Raw genomic sequence first — 14,780 nt, 5'->3', positions numbered from 1 at the left:
TTCAAATTTTCAGATTGTGTAATATATGCATTTTGATTTGTCCAATTATACGAGATGAGCGGCGCGCGGCGCGAGAGAGAGTTTCGGGTTTCATTTTCCGCATTTTGAGTGATGGGCGGCGATAGCGCATTGTCGTGCCGAGCTCGATGTCCCTTCGCCCATGGCGCATGAATATTTAAGCGCATTTCTACCGTAAAATATATTTAAATTGATGTCTAACGTTACGTCGCGCTTCGGTTTTGCGCAACGCACGCCCGCACAGCCCGCCGAGTGAAATATTCATTCGAACGCGGAGCGAAAAACGAGCGAAATAACAATTTGTAAAACTCGCGATGCGTCTCGTGGATGATGCGCGGAGAGTGAAATTCGTTGCGACCACAAAAGAACACGAACGACACGAACGACATGCTGAAGAAGTCCGAAACGCTCGCAACGCCGGATACTCATGCGTGTAACCCGAGAATAGGAAGCCGGGTACAAGAAACGAGGGTGGCTGTTCTTCAACAAGAAACTCTCGGTTCGGAGAGAGAGTCGCGTTTGATTGATTTCATCAGGCATTAACGTCTAGTTGTATCCCATTATCATGAAAATTTGTTGCCAAAGTTCGTGATTCCGGCGCGATCGGGTGCTATCCAAGCGCGCAGCGTGAATGGCGTTGAGCGAGAACACCGGAAGCGGAAAACGCTTTGCAGACGTCGAAAATTTTGCTCTTAATGACGTCTATTACACATTCAACTTCAACTTGAGATCAAATCAGAATTCAAAAGCTGAATGGTATTAAAATTACAACAAAAACACGTATCTAAAAATATTTCATATATTTTTATGGCGTTTATAAATAAAAATTGTCAAACGGAATAAAATATTGCGCATTTTAATTGAAAATGTAAAAACATTTTGATTAAATTTCGAAAGGAGGCCAGATTAATAAATATGTAATTGCACGTTGGGTAGATTTGTGTGCAATTCGTGATAGTAAAATTACAAATGAAAATGCGACCAGAATAAACAACAATATTGTCGTCGTTATCGCCACAACTTCTCGTCAAAACCGGGAGCGCTGATTTTATCATTTTTCGCATTAATTATAAACTATAATGAAGCAATCTGTCGATGCAATTGATACTGGGTATATTGCATATTTTCATTTAACTTTTAATTATGATTTACAAACTTGTAGCATTTCGTACGTAATCAAAATATTTGTTAACCAAACTATACCCTACATGTTGTACTAACAAAACTGCTGGATAAGATCGCCCGCAAACTTGTTGATATGAATGTTGTGGAGAGCGAAATTTTGGCAAAATTATACATGCATTGCGAGCAAATTGCAAACAACGCATTTTCGCACGACCCAATGTGTGCTTAATTAAATGTTTGTTTCCGGATGCTAGGAATCGCTAGCATAGAATTCTGCCACAATTCCCATCTCGAAAGAGTCGCAGGTTCATTACGACGCTCGCCGGATTGCGTATGCGAAGGTCAGACGGGGCTGGGGAAACACACAAAGTACAGTTTTATGCATAATGCAAAGCAAACAGTTCGCAATTCGTGAATATGCCCGCCGATATTGTTTCGCAGTGCTTCGGGCGTTCGAATGCAAGGCATGCGCGTCGCCAAATATAAGCGCAGCGCATAAATTTGCAATTTGCGCGCGGCGTGCGCCAATTTGAAGAAATTTGAAATTTGAAACGCGCACGCGGCCACCGCACACGCTCGACGACGTTCTGATGTGTTGGTGGCTCGGATGCCACACGACCCAGATTACATTTCCTCGACATTTGGTCAAGTTCATTGAAATTCAGCACAAAGAGTCGCCGAGTGCGACTTCATCAACGCCATCGATGCCACTTCGATGTTTCGACGTTTCAAATGTTTCAAACTTATTTCGAGCCCGGAAGCACATCAAGTGCAACGGAAATGAACTAAAAGACACATCATCGTTTTGGATCTTCTCGACGAAGACATTATTACATCAGCAACGAATGTTGCGCGTACACACTTAGATACCGGTGTGTATATGTCCTTGCAAGGTCATCATCAGACTCATCAGACTTTTCGTTTTTCGAGCTCGTCTACGACCGCAAGCTCAAATCATTTCATTAGGCGATGAAAGTGCGAAAATGAAACCGCTTAAACTTTTTCAAGACGAGCACAGTCATCAATTCAAATCGACTTTTAAAGAGACCAAAATAACGCCTAACGTGTCGAAAAGAGAAACTGCCACCAAATAATCACTAAAATGATGGTTTCTATGAAATGTTGTGTATGTTACTCATATACACGGGTGAGTGTGTGCGTGTGACGAAAAAGAAATGCTTTCTATAAGGCCAAAGTGCCGGGCCGGAAGGCCTGTGCGCGATGACGATGACCTAACTGCCGGTGACCGAGATTCGTGGCGGCCCCGCGCCTCGGAAGAAGAGAGTGGGCAGCCCCGGCCCGCCGAAGAGTTCCTCAACTCGGGCGCGGACCGGTTGACTTAACCAGTAACACGCTTCTCGCCAGCCGTCGTGCGGATTATCTATACCCTGGTCGTGGTGTGTGTCTTCTTTCTTTGCGACGCGACTTTTTTTTTACTTTTAAGTTTGTCGCTAGCGGTTTTCGGACGCGCACGCAGTTTTCCATCGTGCAGAAACCAATTAGACACGTAGGTAAGTAAACAGCTTCCAATTCGCACTTAATTAAAGCTAAGCAAACGAAATACAACAAACCAAAATTAAATTTATGCCGAGTTGTTTAAGAAGACAAATATTATTGATGAACATTGACGGAATTAATTGCAATTAAAAGTTATTTAAATTAATCAACTAAGTTGAAGTTGAAGGTGATTTTGAGTACTTGTTTCTTGGTCTCTTTGGGTTCATTGTAATGTTACGGTGGTGGTTCACATGCTCCTATTATGATTGAAATAATTAAACTTGAGCGCGAATACCGTACGCCGAGTTTATGAACTCGTAAACGTGAGCAATAAGCGCGGAAAACGCATGAAAATTATGCGTTGTCGAAGTCACAAAGCGAAACGATCTCAATCGCACGTAAAAAGCAAAATACTTCCAAACGGTTAAAATTTTAACAGTATTCCTATGTCTACTTAACGTTAAATGCGTTAATAGTATTTACTTTTTTTTATTTGTTGCAAAATTGGAATTAATTTGGCGCATGCCAAGTGAAATTAATGCGGCTGGCTAATAAAACATTGTCAAATTTATGATCGTCTCGCGGTGGCATGTTGTGTGTGGAGTGGAAAATTGGCCGCTCACATGGGGCGGCATGCATGCGCCGGTGTGACTGTCGCTGACGTTTCCTGCCGATTTATTGCGCCATTCCGGCACTCGGCAATTAAAAAGTCAGCGCGGTGCGCGCGACGTCGACCAAATAAATATATCAGCGGTTGAAGAGTGCCGGAAGTTGTGTGCGCGACGCTTTCCACCACACCGCGCCATCTACGTCCGGTAAATGGATGACCATAACGTCCATAACGACTTAACGGCCTCCCACACGCGAATCATAATCAAAATCATAAATGGATATCATGCTTGCACTCATCTCAATCATATCGTCAAACATCCAATTTATTTCAAGGACTTTATTCAGGTTTTTAATTGATTTTCAGGTAGTATCGGAGCCTAAACGTTTTTCGCCATGCGGCTATCCTTTATCTTTGAGCTTTTGCTCATCTTCGTATTGATTGCATTTGCGGCATCACGTGTCATAGGTGAGTTTACACAACATAACCTCATCTGTGGACTATAATGATGATTTAATGGTTTTGTTTAGATGAAAGTAAAATTCAAGGTCGGGCAGCCACGTTACGAAAACCTCATCATCACAATTCCAAACTTGCCGCACAAAAAGTGCGCCAGGAAGCTACAACCGCCGCTAACAAATATTGCTCGTGCAACACCAAACTATGCAACTGCTGTCGGGAATTCCAAATTCCTGTGGTTGCACTCCAGGGACCAGGATGCGCTTCCTTGCAATATCTTCGTGGTGATAAACTCGCTATCTCTATGAGTTTTGGCGATCGCATTTTGACTAATACCACCATAGACAGTGAGTTACTAGAGTTGGAAAGTTGCGGAACCTCACATTAACTTTTTTGTGTTTTTGTTCTAAAGGCCGGAAACCTAAACCAGTCTGTATGCCGCTCCCTGGCGGCGTGTCAAAGTTCTGCGGACGAGTTTACAACATCGCTCGTCAAGGTGAGGACTTCAACGCGTGCCTGGGCCTTGAGCTTCGTGCAGTAAAAGACGTAGAAGCGGCTCTCCGAGTCTCCTGCTTCAAATTTGGTCCCAAAGGTCTCAAACTAGCTGAATCCCAACCACTTCCTCCAGTTGCGCAATCGGTTAGTAACGAGGAGGATGATGATGAGGACGATGATGACGATGATGATGACGACGAATTCGATTTTGATGACGTGGATGATATTGATGATGTCGACGATGATGATGATGACGATGATGATGAAGATGACGATGGGGAAAACACAGTTGACTATGGTACCTTTAGTGTGTTTGATGACGATTTTATTGATACCTGTTCGCTCCTGAAGGTGGCAGCAGTGGAAACAAAAAGAGGAAAGTCGTTAGTACCACAAGGGCTCCTTTAAGAACACCTACAAGGAGGACTATTGTCAGAAGAAAGCCGGTAGTACAAGCAGCTACTTCCACAACACCAACTATTCCATTGGTAACAAAGAAAGTAGTGGCACCTCAAGTTCAAACCCAAACACAAGCAATTCAGACTACTACAGAGAAGCAGATTCCAAAAAGAAGAACAACTGTTGTAAGACGAAGAACTATCCCACCAAATGCTTCTGGTGTGAGCTCTACAACAAAAGCACCTGCTTCAGTTGTTGAAGCTTCATCTGAAAACAACATTATTGAAGAAGCAACCAAATTGACAGTTTCTTCTACGAGCGCACCAACACAAGCAACTAAGACTATCCTTATCACAGCTCCTTCCACAACTACAAAGAAACCACAAGTAACCAAAAAATTAACCAGGGCACCAACTCCTTCAACAACCACTACAACTACAACAACATCAATTCCTGAAACTATTCCTACAAGCACAACTACAGAATCAGTTGGTCTGATTACTTCAGCAACCATTGTAACCTCAGAAAAGAAACCAATCTTAATTGAAGACCAACCTTTACCCCAGAAAACCATTGCTTCAAATGAAGTCATCGCAACACCTCATGAATCCATTGCCGCAGTAGCCGCAATGTTGCAAACTATTCCAGGTGAGGGATCTACTTCCCAGGAAGCTTTAGAAGCTTCCAAGGTTGCCCCAGCACCTAGCACAGAAAAAGTTCATTTTGTTACGTACAACTATCAACCAGTTAAAATTGAATCTACCTCCACAATTCAAAATGAAGTCACTAATGAGGTAACTAATCCAGAACTTGCTGAAAGCACGACATTTGGTATTACTACAGAGAATGAAGACAGTGAATTTACTACTCCATCAATTACTGATGAAGATGATGATGAGGAAGATACTGTAACGTTACAAAACTATATCATCAAAAATGATGAAGATGAAGTTGCTCATGATGCCGCTGAAGTAACAACTGAAACCACTGTTAGTCCAACTGATGCCCCCACCACAGAAACCATCGCAACTACTCAGACTCAAGAAATGATTCCAGTTGCTTCTTCAAAAGTGGAAACTGTGTTAAAGGCCAAAGAAAAACCAGAATCAAAAGATGTCTTCACTGATATTATTGATGGGGTTGTAAGTACTTTTGGAGGTGGTGATAGTGAAGAAGATAAAGATGATAAAAAACCAGCCAATGACGACAAGGATGATGATGATGACGATGATGACGACGATGATTTCTTAGGAGATGATGATGACGATGACGATGACGACGATGATGATAAAGAAGATGACGAAAAAGAAGACGAAGCTGAAAATGAAAAAGATGACGAAAAACTTGAAGATGAAGATGACGATGATGACGACGACGATGACGAAAAAGAAGAAGTTGAAGAATCTGAAAAAGAAACTAATGCTGAACACGATGAAGACGACGATGATGACGACGATGACGATGATTTCGCTGGAAGAAAAGCCAAACAACACAAAAAGATTCACGCGACTGTCCAAAGAGTTGGCAGAGGGCGGCAGAGTCGAGATATGTGGCTAGATCGATTACATTGGTAGAAATAAATTAGAAAAATAAAAACAAACAAAACACAAAAACTCAACATCAGATGCCAAGAAAAATGCAAAAATTATTATTCACAGAAATGCATTATGCAAAAATGCATTTATCAATGGTTTATTTTTGTATTGTTTATAGAGTTTAGAGTTAATTACGCTATTTATTTATATTTATATTTATTTATTTCCGATTTATTTATAAAGCGATATTTATATTGTACTTTCCTTCCTTTTTTGCATGCGAAAACGCATGCGGAGTGAAAATTGAAAGCGAGCCATGTATATAAATATAAATCTACTGTTTAATATTTGAATGGTTTGTTTGTTTTCCATGTAAATAATTTACATTAATGAGTTTCGGATGCAAATTACGAAAAAAAAAGCTCAAAGCGGTAACCAACATTCAATATTAATTTGTAATAAAATAAACATAACAAAGCATAAATTAAATATTTTACTTCTGACTAATTGCCGAAGTGTAAAATGGTAAATATTGTGAAATACTAAACTTTATTCACTATTAGAAAAGTGGAGGAATTTAGAAAGTGGGCAAAGATAGTTGTTTCTACATACAAACACTAATAGAGTTGAAATCGAGCACAGTAAATTAAAGATGTCACCTTGGATGTACATCTCCGCTTCACTTGAGCAGCTTCTTCGTCTTTGAGTGCACGAGACGCGCATTCAGCGTTCATTAGCGCCGCCGAGAGCATCGCCATTCTCGCTGCCGCCTTTGTATCGTAATAGTGTTGATTAAATTCATCGAATAACTTGTTGGAACGCGCTTGCTGCTTCGACGCGCAAGCTAATAAACAATAAGTGGCTGAAGGGAGGAGGTGGGTGACAGCCGCCCCCAGCATTGGGCGAAACAGTACAGACAAAGCCTTATTTAAATGCAAAAGTAGCGAAACGCGAACCGGCGATGCATCTGTTCTCCAATTTCGCGATCTGCGTCTTGCTTCTGACGGCGGCGACATCGGAGGAGTCAAAGGCGACAAACGGTGAGCATTATACCGACACAAATGACATCCGGGCTTGCCGAAAAGTGACATTTTAAGAGGAGTTAAAATGTTAAACGGTCTTTTTTGTTGTTGTGTTTTTCAAAAAGACGGAAAAGCTTTTATCTTTTTTTCTTGGGGGCGGGTGATATAAATGTAAATTTTACAATGTGACACCAGACACGTGTAAACATCAAATGGGAACACACAAAAATAACTTTTCTTGACTTATTTTTAAAGAAAAAAAGAAAAAAGACAAAGTTCTTCAACATAACAAATTTATTCTCGTTTCTCTTACTGTTTGCAGCTCTGGTTAAGATAAACTCGACAATTGTCGCCCCCGGCGTGTCCCTGGCCCCGAAACCAGCAATAATCCTGGCGAATAAAAACGGCACCGCAATCGGCAACGTAGCGGTGGCGGCTGTGGGCGCACCGGCGTCTGAAGTGACCTTAGGGGACGGAAACGTCCCGGCCATTCAAGCGCCCATTGCGGCCGTTGTTCCTTCAACTCCGGTTGCGGCCGTTATTCCGACCACCACTCGCCGCCCCCTATTGCAAGGCATACGCCTGCCGTGCCAATGCGCTAACGGTCATTGCGGTTGTTGCTCCGGCATGATTCTCGAACGCTTCAAACAGAAGGCATGCATGAATCTTACCTACGATGCCGATGAAACCGCCGTCACCGCCTCCATGTCGATGAATGAACGTGTCCTGTATAAGAACACAATTTCCGGTTAGTAAAGTATATGTTTAAATATTATTGGCAACTTATTTCACAAAGCATAGAATTTTGTTTGTAAATTGAGTTGCATACAACTTTAAAATAGCGTTTATTGGATATTTTCGCAGGTAAAAATCCGGATCCGATGTGTATTCGAGTACCGAGATTCCGTTTCATTGAATTCTGCGTGGAATTTTCTAATATTTATTTCGCCAAACGTAATATTCACATGTGCATCGATGCAGAGGCAAGTTGGGCGGAATTTTCTCTTGTTGAATGGTCCTTCGACTGCGTTCGTCTCGGCGCGAGCGGCGTTGCAGTAATAGGGCCAGAAGAAGGCGGAGGACTGCCAGTCGGGGGCGGTGATGACGACGACGATGACATCGAAGACTACGACGAGAATGTACGAAGCGAACCACTAAAAAGCGACAAGTACACAGTCGAAAAACTTCCGAATGGTTTCGTTAAAATTTCCTTTGATAAAAACGATGTTTAATTTATTAAATTTACACTAAAAACACTTAAAATGTACGTTTTTAATTTAAATTCAGTATAGTTTGCATATGCAAATTTACTTGACCTGCAGTGTATAAAAGAAGAAGAAAAAAAAACGTTACCAAGTTGACACAAACCGGCTTTGTTGGTTCGTTGTCCGATGTCACCTGAATTTCTCGGTCAGTTGCTTTCCGTGCTCGAAGTGCGACTAACGCAACTCAACTTGTATAATAAAAAGAGTTCACCGCTTAAAGTTTTCTCATCCGTTAATTTCTCTTTGTCGCCGGTCTCGATCGGCTATTAATTCTCTCATCGCGCGTCGGTGTCGGTTTTGCGTGCGCGTTTGATCTTCCGTTCGCGTTGCGCGCGATCAATCAGCGAATGCGTCGCGCCGCAAAAGGGCGCTACATTAATCGCGAAGTCGGTTTGCGGCAGCGGTGGCTTTGTCGCAAACAAATGAGGGGTTTACATATTTTATCGAGTGTTTGCATGCAGCTGGTCGTGGTGGCGCTGGGTGAGTACACAACACACACTCACGCCACGCACTGTTTCTACAAATCGTAATTAATCGCCATCAATTAACCAAGCGATAAATAATGCATGAAACTTTTGCCTAATGCAGCTAAAAAGTGGTGAAAATGTACATTTATACTAATTGACTGGCTGTATTTTTAATGAGAAATAATTACTTATGGTGCATAATTTATGCTTGCCAATAATTTATTATTAAATTGATGCTGAATGAAATATTGATGCTAAATTTAAACCCAGAATATATAATTAGTAGCTTAAAGCAAAAACATTGAAAATTGGATAAGCCGTTTGCGAGATATTAGTAATTAAATAATGGGAGCTCCGCCTACTATAAGTAACACGCATGCGTAAGTAGGTGGAGCTTTGGTTAATAAAACTTTTAATATCTTTTAAAGTACATCTTATTTTTTAAATTAGTTTTCAGTTAAGTTTTATAACAGAGTTTGCGTAACATTACAGTTTTCTGTATATAAAAGAATAAAAACAAAATAAAATTAAATCGTTTTTGTACACTTGTGCAATTTGTGCAATTGAGCATTAGTGGTTCTTATAGAATTGTGTTTTGCTGTAATCGCACTTTCATTGCCGGTTATTTGCTTTTTCTCCAGCACGCTGGCGGCCGCAACATATTGTTGTTTAATTAAGCAAGAAAAACACTCGCAAAGGAAATGCGATTCATCAAAGCGCAGGAAAAACCTAGCAAACCGGTCCACGTCCGAACCGCAAAGCAGAAAAAAAGGAAACTTATAAATAAAATAACGAAACCAAACGCAACCAAACAAAACAAAACAAATCCGCAAATCGATGCCATCCATATTGCGCTCAGTGGTAATTCGTAGTCCTTCTTGGTTCTTCTTTGCGCGCACGTTTTTGAAACTAACTTTTTCATATGTTTTCGTTCACACTCGCACATAAACACTCACTTGTTTTTTTACAACTTTTTTTTGCTGGTTGTTATGAGAATCTTAAGTGTACGTGTAAAACACAGAACGCGAAAGCAAAGAAGTTAGTAGCGAAAACTTGCAGAAGAAAAAAACATGCTCCAAGTTTATTTATTAAAGGACGAAAGTGTCCAGCAGTTATAACTGCCGGCTAAACCTAACGATGACAACCGGTCATTATTATACGTTATATTTTCAGCGCGTTTGTGTCTCGTTTGTCTCTCGAACGAGCAAACAAATATCTGATTATGTCACTCATCATATACGAAAGTGCCAAAGAGAAATAAAAATATCTTTGATATTTACGACAAACAAAAATTAATATTTACGTGGGTGCCGTATCTTGAAAATAAAAGGAATTGTGTCTAATATATGTCAAAAGTTGTTATACGTCTGATTTCATCGCAAAATATGGATATAAAATAACGTCAATAAAATTTAATGCGTGAGTGATGCACATAAAGCTCGATTTTGTGGCGTCGCATCATCGATGGCGGCGGTGACACGTCCTCGAAGTTAGGGAGTTATAGCGAATGCATTTATTGTCACATCCGCAAAGGATGCGTCGGAGATACGAGAATGCCCGGGTGCGCTCGCTGCATTTCAACGAAAACCTGATTTTCCTCTGAAATGCACGTCACTATATTCTTATCGCATGCGCCATTGTCAAGCACCTGCATAATATCAACGGAAACAAATAATTCGTGTGCATAATAAAATTGTGCAGCAAATAATATCATATAATAAAAGTTTTTTTCTGTAAAATTAGTAGGGAATATGTATAGTTTAGTACTATAAAGCTTTTAGTAAAGCTGCGAGCTTTGTGAGACAAACGCAAACAAAGCAAAACCAAAGAAAACGCAGAGAAAAGTGAGGAATGTAAACGAAGCGGTCGGCGGCGTAAAACATTCCCGAAATGAAGCAGAATTCTAAGCGTTCGTTCACCATCGAGGTTTGCCGCCGTTACGAAGACAAATCGTCTTGTCTTACGCCGAATCAACCCTGCGCATCCATTATTTTGTCACTTTGTGCGCTTTGAAACACAAAACAAAAACTTTTTACATTTTTTTTCTTCTAATCAATAAAATCGATACCAATAAAAACAAGGAATCAATTAATCTATGTATTTTTTTATAGCTGATAATATAGCAACTGTATCGCATGTGGATTTACAACCGGAAACAAACAATTTAAATGTTTATTACGATCTGAACGACGGGCGGCCGCTGGATGCTCAACCGGAACCAAACGCGACAGTCAAAGGCGATGGTGGAGGTGCCGGGCGTCGACGCTTGGATTTTCGCAACCGGAGCAACGGATGCTCCTGTCAGGCGTTGACGTGCGGATGCTGCACCGGCATCAACATTCAACAGTTCAACTTTAACCGCGAGGGTAACCAAAACACAATATTTACGATTTTCACACTACATACAGGATAATCCAGTAACGCAAAAAATTTCACAATAAATTACTAAACTCTAACATTTTACAAATTATCCTGTATGTGTTATAAAGTAATCTAGCCGATAAAGAGTTCATTTTCATTTCATTATTCTATTGTTGGTCTGCTCATAGGGTTTTCGTATCGATAAAAGCGCTTGCGTTCGATAAACTCGCGCAGCGGTTAAAATTGAAAATTTTCCACTTTGAGTGATATCAAAGCGTCGAATGCGTTGTGCATTGTATATTGTTTACTCGTGTCAACTTGTGTGAGTATTTTGTTTGCTGTTCGCAGGTTGTATGAACTTTACGTACGATCCAAACGAGTTCTCGCTGATAATGAACATGTTTATGAACAACAATCCGGTGTACACCAACGCCGTATCAGGTTCGTATAAACTCGTCAAGTTTTCGCATAGTTTTCACTCAATAACCCAACATACAACTTTACGACCGCACATGCGCTTGCATAAAATAATGTTTTCAGAATCAGCAAATCAATAAAATCTGCTGGTATTCCAAACAAATATTCGATATTTTTGTTACCGATAGTTTTGTTATTGTTTTAATATACATGTTTGAACACATCAGTTTGTTTTGCTAGTTGGAAACTAACTTGCTAACATTTGTAATGCTCGCTTATGTTACAAGGGTTGTAGGGGTAACACTTGCAACATTTTGTGAGTTTGCTAGAGTTTCGAGTTTAACTGAAAATAAGATTAGTAAGTGCGTTATAAATTATACTAACTAAGTCGACAAAAGCCCGGCCCGCAAACAAACCTCGGAAACTGAGACGGGCCGAGCGTTGCCATTGTCCTGTCGCGTGCGTTGCGAGAGGATAGGTTGAGGGGAGGCTGGAACTAGAGGAGAAATTCGATTGAGACATTAAGTGCCCGGGCTTGTTATTCAGCGAACTAATTCGTCCTCCTTGGAGATCTCTCTCGGATCGGTTTCCTCATAATGAATTATCTATAGATATAGGGGGTGTAAATAGCGATGGTGGGGACCAAAGCAAATTTGTAATAGAATTATTCTATTTCCGGCCAAAAGAAAGGACTAAAAATAATTTAAAACTTAAAAATCTAAAATTAATATTTTTATATTAAAACATAAATATTTTTTATTAAACAGCAAAAAATCCACCACCTTTTTGTTTGCCTTTTGGAGTACCGTATCTACCATCGGTGGAATTCTGCGCGCGTCTGTTTGATCTCCACACGCTCGGACAGAACCTGCAGATGTGCTTGGATTTCGAAACCCGCGTGCAACATGCGCCTATCTTCGTGCTGCACTTCGACTGCATGCGAATGGGTGCCGCAGGCTTTGCTCTGGTCAAACCCGGCGACACAATCTCCCCGCAAGAAGTCATCGAACCAAACGACCCCATCTTACCAATTCCATCTTCTACAACTGCTCAAACCGTTACGGATATAGATATATATGATGAAGTCATTGAAACGAAAAAACAAACATAAAATAAATTTGATTTAGAGGTCAATGTCATGGACACTGTATGATGTATTTGATTGCAATCATTGCGGGATTAGGCTCTAAGTAAAAAAATCGAATTGCTTTTTGGAGCATTTCATTTATTTATATTTAATCCCGCGAATTGCGAAGCAATCTGTTATAAACCGCGCGTCGCGGGTTTCGAGCCGTCAAAAACGGGCAAAAAATCGCGCTCATTGTGGAGGCCGCGCGGGCCTCGTATGATTGATTAGTTTCACGCAAACACACAAACCCATCTAGATCCCGAACGCAGCAAACGCACCAAAATGGATGGAAAACAGTGCGTTCGGGGAAAAATTTATTTTTGTTGAATCAGTTATGAATGTCGCTTTGTTTGCTCAGAACGTAATCAATCCTCAATATACAGATCTAAATGTACACGCAAAAAAAAGGTTCTACTCCTGCATTAAATTCCATGTAGTGTTCTTATTTTAAATTTTTGTTGCTTTTTTTTATGTTTTGCTAATGTTTCGTCACGTCAATCGCAAGTAAGTCGAGTGTGATTAATGCCGACGCAACGTTCGCCGCACAATTACAGCCGGGGAGCTTTCACAGCAAAATGCCAGCTACGATTTAGGCGCGAGACGCTGACGTTACGACGTTTCGACATGCCTATACACACGCCGACACTTTACCAATGCGTTGCGTTATCGCTGATTGTGATTTATCGAGAAATTCATTAGCGAGTGAAAGCCGCACTCGCACGCGATCAAACTATCGATCTTTTCGAGTCAAAACAGCGAAAACGTTCGCATCAGCTCAAACATAACCTTCACTTTCACTAAAAGATAAACAAAATTGCTTCCAGTTGATATTATAATTTAATGTTAATGCAGTATTGTTTACTATAATAGTTAATATGGTGAAGGCGCCGGGCTAACATAGAGCTTAAACGCGGTGAATGCTGGCTTGCCCGGCGCCTTCACCGCGAGTCTGCGGAGAGGATGTGGAACGCATACAAAGCTGCGGTGTGCCATGTAATTGACTCCGTGGCACCGCGCTTGTTAGCAAAATTATGCAACTGCAGTAAATTTATGGTTGACGGCAAATAAAAATCGAAAACAAAGCAAAAATTTCTATAAAAATAACCTCTACACATTTATCGATTAAAAGCTTTCAAAGCAAAAAAGGATTATAGATTTACTGATACCGGAAGCTGTATACATAACCGGAAATGAACGGATGTTCGAATGGTGCACAGACGTAATGAAAACGCTCGGGCTGCAATTATTATTACTGCAATTAGTAACCAGTTCGTTAATTGCACACACGCACAACACGTACACGTTTAAACTTAGCAATACGATCCTGATCGGAGCGGTTTTTTCCAGCGTAACGGACGATATTACAAGCGGTAGCAAATCGACGCTGTAGAAAGTTTGAAAAATGTGAAATTCAACGCAATAAAACGCCGATACAAACAAACTCGACTCTTGAAAGCTCCAGTGTAGAGTAATAAATTCTTCCATTGATTTCCGCATTGAGAGTGGAATGCCATTTGATTCGTTTTTTAATAAAATAAAAACAAAAATGGGTGTTGATGATTAAAATTTGAATGGGGTGCATGTGTCATTGCACAATGCATCAGAATAAAGCTCGTATCGTTGAAATTAATTCCGGCGCGCTTCACGATTGCATGTGATAATTTATGTGCTAATTAATTCGTTGCTGCGTGCGCTCGCTGTGAACAAACTTAATAAACATTTGAATACAAACATTTGCACGTTATTATCATAAAATATTAATGATTATCACACTCAGGTAGAAATTTATTTATGAATTTCATCCAGAAAAGCACGAAAATATATTTTCCTCGGCACATATTGCAGAAATACTTCAAATTTCAGTTTCCTTTTTTTATATTTAGATCTACATATATTCCTATACATTTATCTCGAATGATGTTTTTCGTTGCGCTTTGGGTTACACCCGAATTTCTTGCGGTAGTCGAATAAAATCGAATAA

At 40.4% G+C, this 14,780-nt stretch overlaps 3 protein-coding genes across 3 annotated transcripts; all 3 read left to right on the top strand.

Annotated features, from left to right (window-relative positions):
* The first annotated feature begins 2,485 nt into the window (after nt 1-2,485).
* LOC135797521 (uncharacterized) lies at nt 2,486-6,491 on the top strand. The gene is given in 5 exon segments (XM_065309923.1): nt 2,486-2,654; nt 3,617-3,718; nt 3,781-4,056; nt 4,122-4,535; nt 4,538-6,491. Coding segments are annotated over 4 exon segments (2,403 nt in total). The 5' UTR covers nt 2,486-2,654; nt 3,617-3,645; the 3' UTR covers nt 6,178-6,491.
* A 343-nt stretch (nt 6,492-6,834) lies between these two features.
* On the top strand, nt 6,835-8,423 carry LOC135797523 (uncharacterized). The gene is made up of 3 exons (XM_065309925.1): nt 6,835-7,178; nt 7,483-7,908; nt 8,025-8,423. Exons 1-3 carry the CDS (start codon nt 7,100-7,102, stop codon nt 8,390-8,392), a joined length of 873 nt encoding a protein of 290 aa, XP_065165997.1. The 5' UTR covers nt 6,835-7,099; the 3' UTR covers nt 8,393-8,423.
* Nucleotides 8,424-8,457: 34 nt separating this feature from the next.
* Nucleotides 8,458-13,437, top strand: LOC135797524 (uncharacterized). The gene is made up of 4 exons (XM_065309926.1): nt 8,458-8,905; nt 11,004-11,258; nt 11,602-11,694; nt 12,438-13,437. Exons 1-4 carry the CDS (start codon nt 8,773-8,775, stop codon nt 12,779-12,781), a joined length of 825 nt encoding a protein of 274 aa, XP_065165998.1. The 5' UTR covers nt 8,458-8,772; the 3' UTR covers nt 12,782-13,437.
* Nucleotides 13,438-14,780: the final 1,343 nt, after the last annotated feature.

The sequence above is a fragment of the Atheta coriaria genome, unplaced genomic scaffold, assembly GCF_025399875.1.
Source record: "Atheta coriaria isolate IRGN ID8LTWV9N9 unplaced genomic scaffold, Caltech_Dcor_3.1 hic_scaffold_8_pilon, whole genome shotgun sequence".
Lineage (NCBI taxonomy): Eukaryota > Metazoa > Arthropoda > Insecta > Coleoptera > Staphylinidae > Dalotia > Dalotia coriaria.
The sequence above is the reverse complement of the archived record's forward strand: the minus strand, read 5'-3'. Positions and strand labels throughout refer to the sequence as shown.

What these genes read in the sequence shown, in the direction of transcription:
- LOC135797523 (XM_065309925.1), top strand. Translation starts at nt 7,100, where the DNA reads ATGCATCTGTTCTCCAATTTCGCGATCTGCGTCTTGCTTCTGACGGCG. An exon ending in GGAGTCAAAGGCGACAAACG is followed by an intron (nt 7,179 to 7,482) that starts GTGAGCATTATA and finishes TACTGTTTGCAG; the next exon opens with CTCTGGTTAAGATAAACTCG. An exon ending in GTATAAGAACACAATTTCCG is followed by an intron (nt 7,909 to 8,024) that starts GTTAGTAAAGTA and finishes ATATTTTCGCAG; the next exon opens with GTAAAAATCCGGATCCGATG.
- LOC135797524 (XM_065309926.1), top strand. Translation starts at nt 8,773, where the DNA reads ATGCGTCGCGCCGCAAAAGGGCGCTACATTAATCGCGAAGTCGGTTTG. An exon ending in GCTGGTCGTGGTGGCGCTGG is followed by an intron (nt 8,906 to 11,003) that starts GTGAGTACACAA and finishes ATTTTTTTATAG; the next exon opens with CTGATAATATAGCAACTGTA. An exon ending in GTACACCAACGCCGTATCAG is followed by an intron (nt 11,695 to 12,437) that starts GTTCGTATAAAC and finishes TTTATTAAACAG; the next exon opens with CAAAAAATCCACCACCTTTT.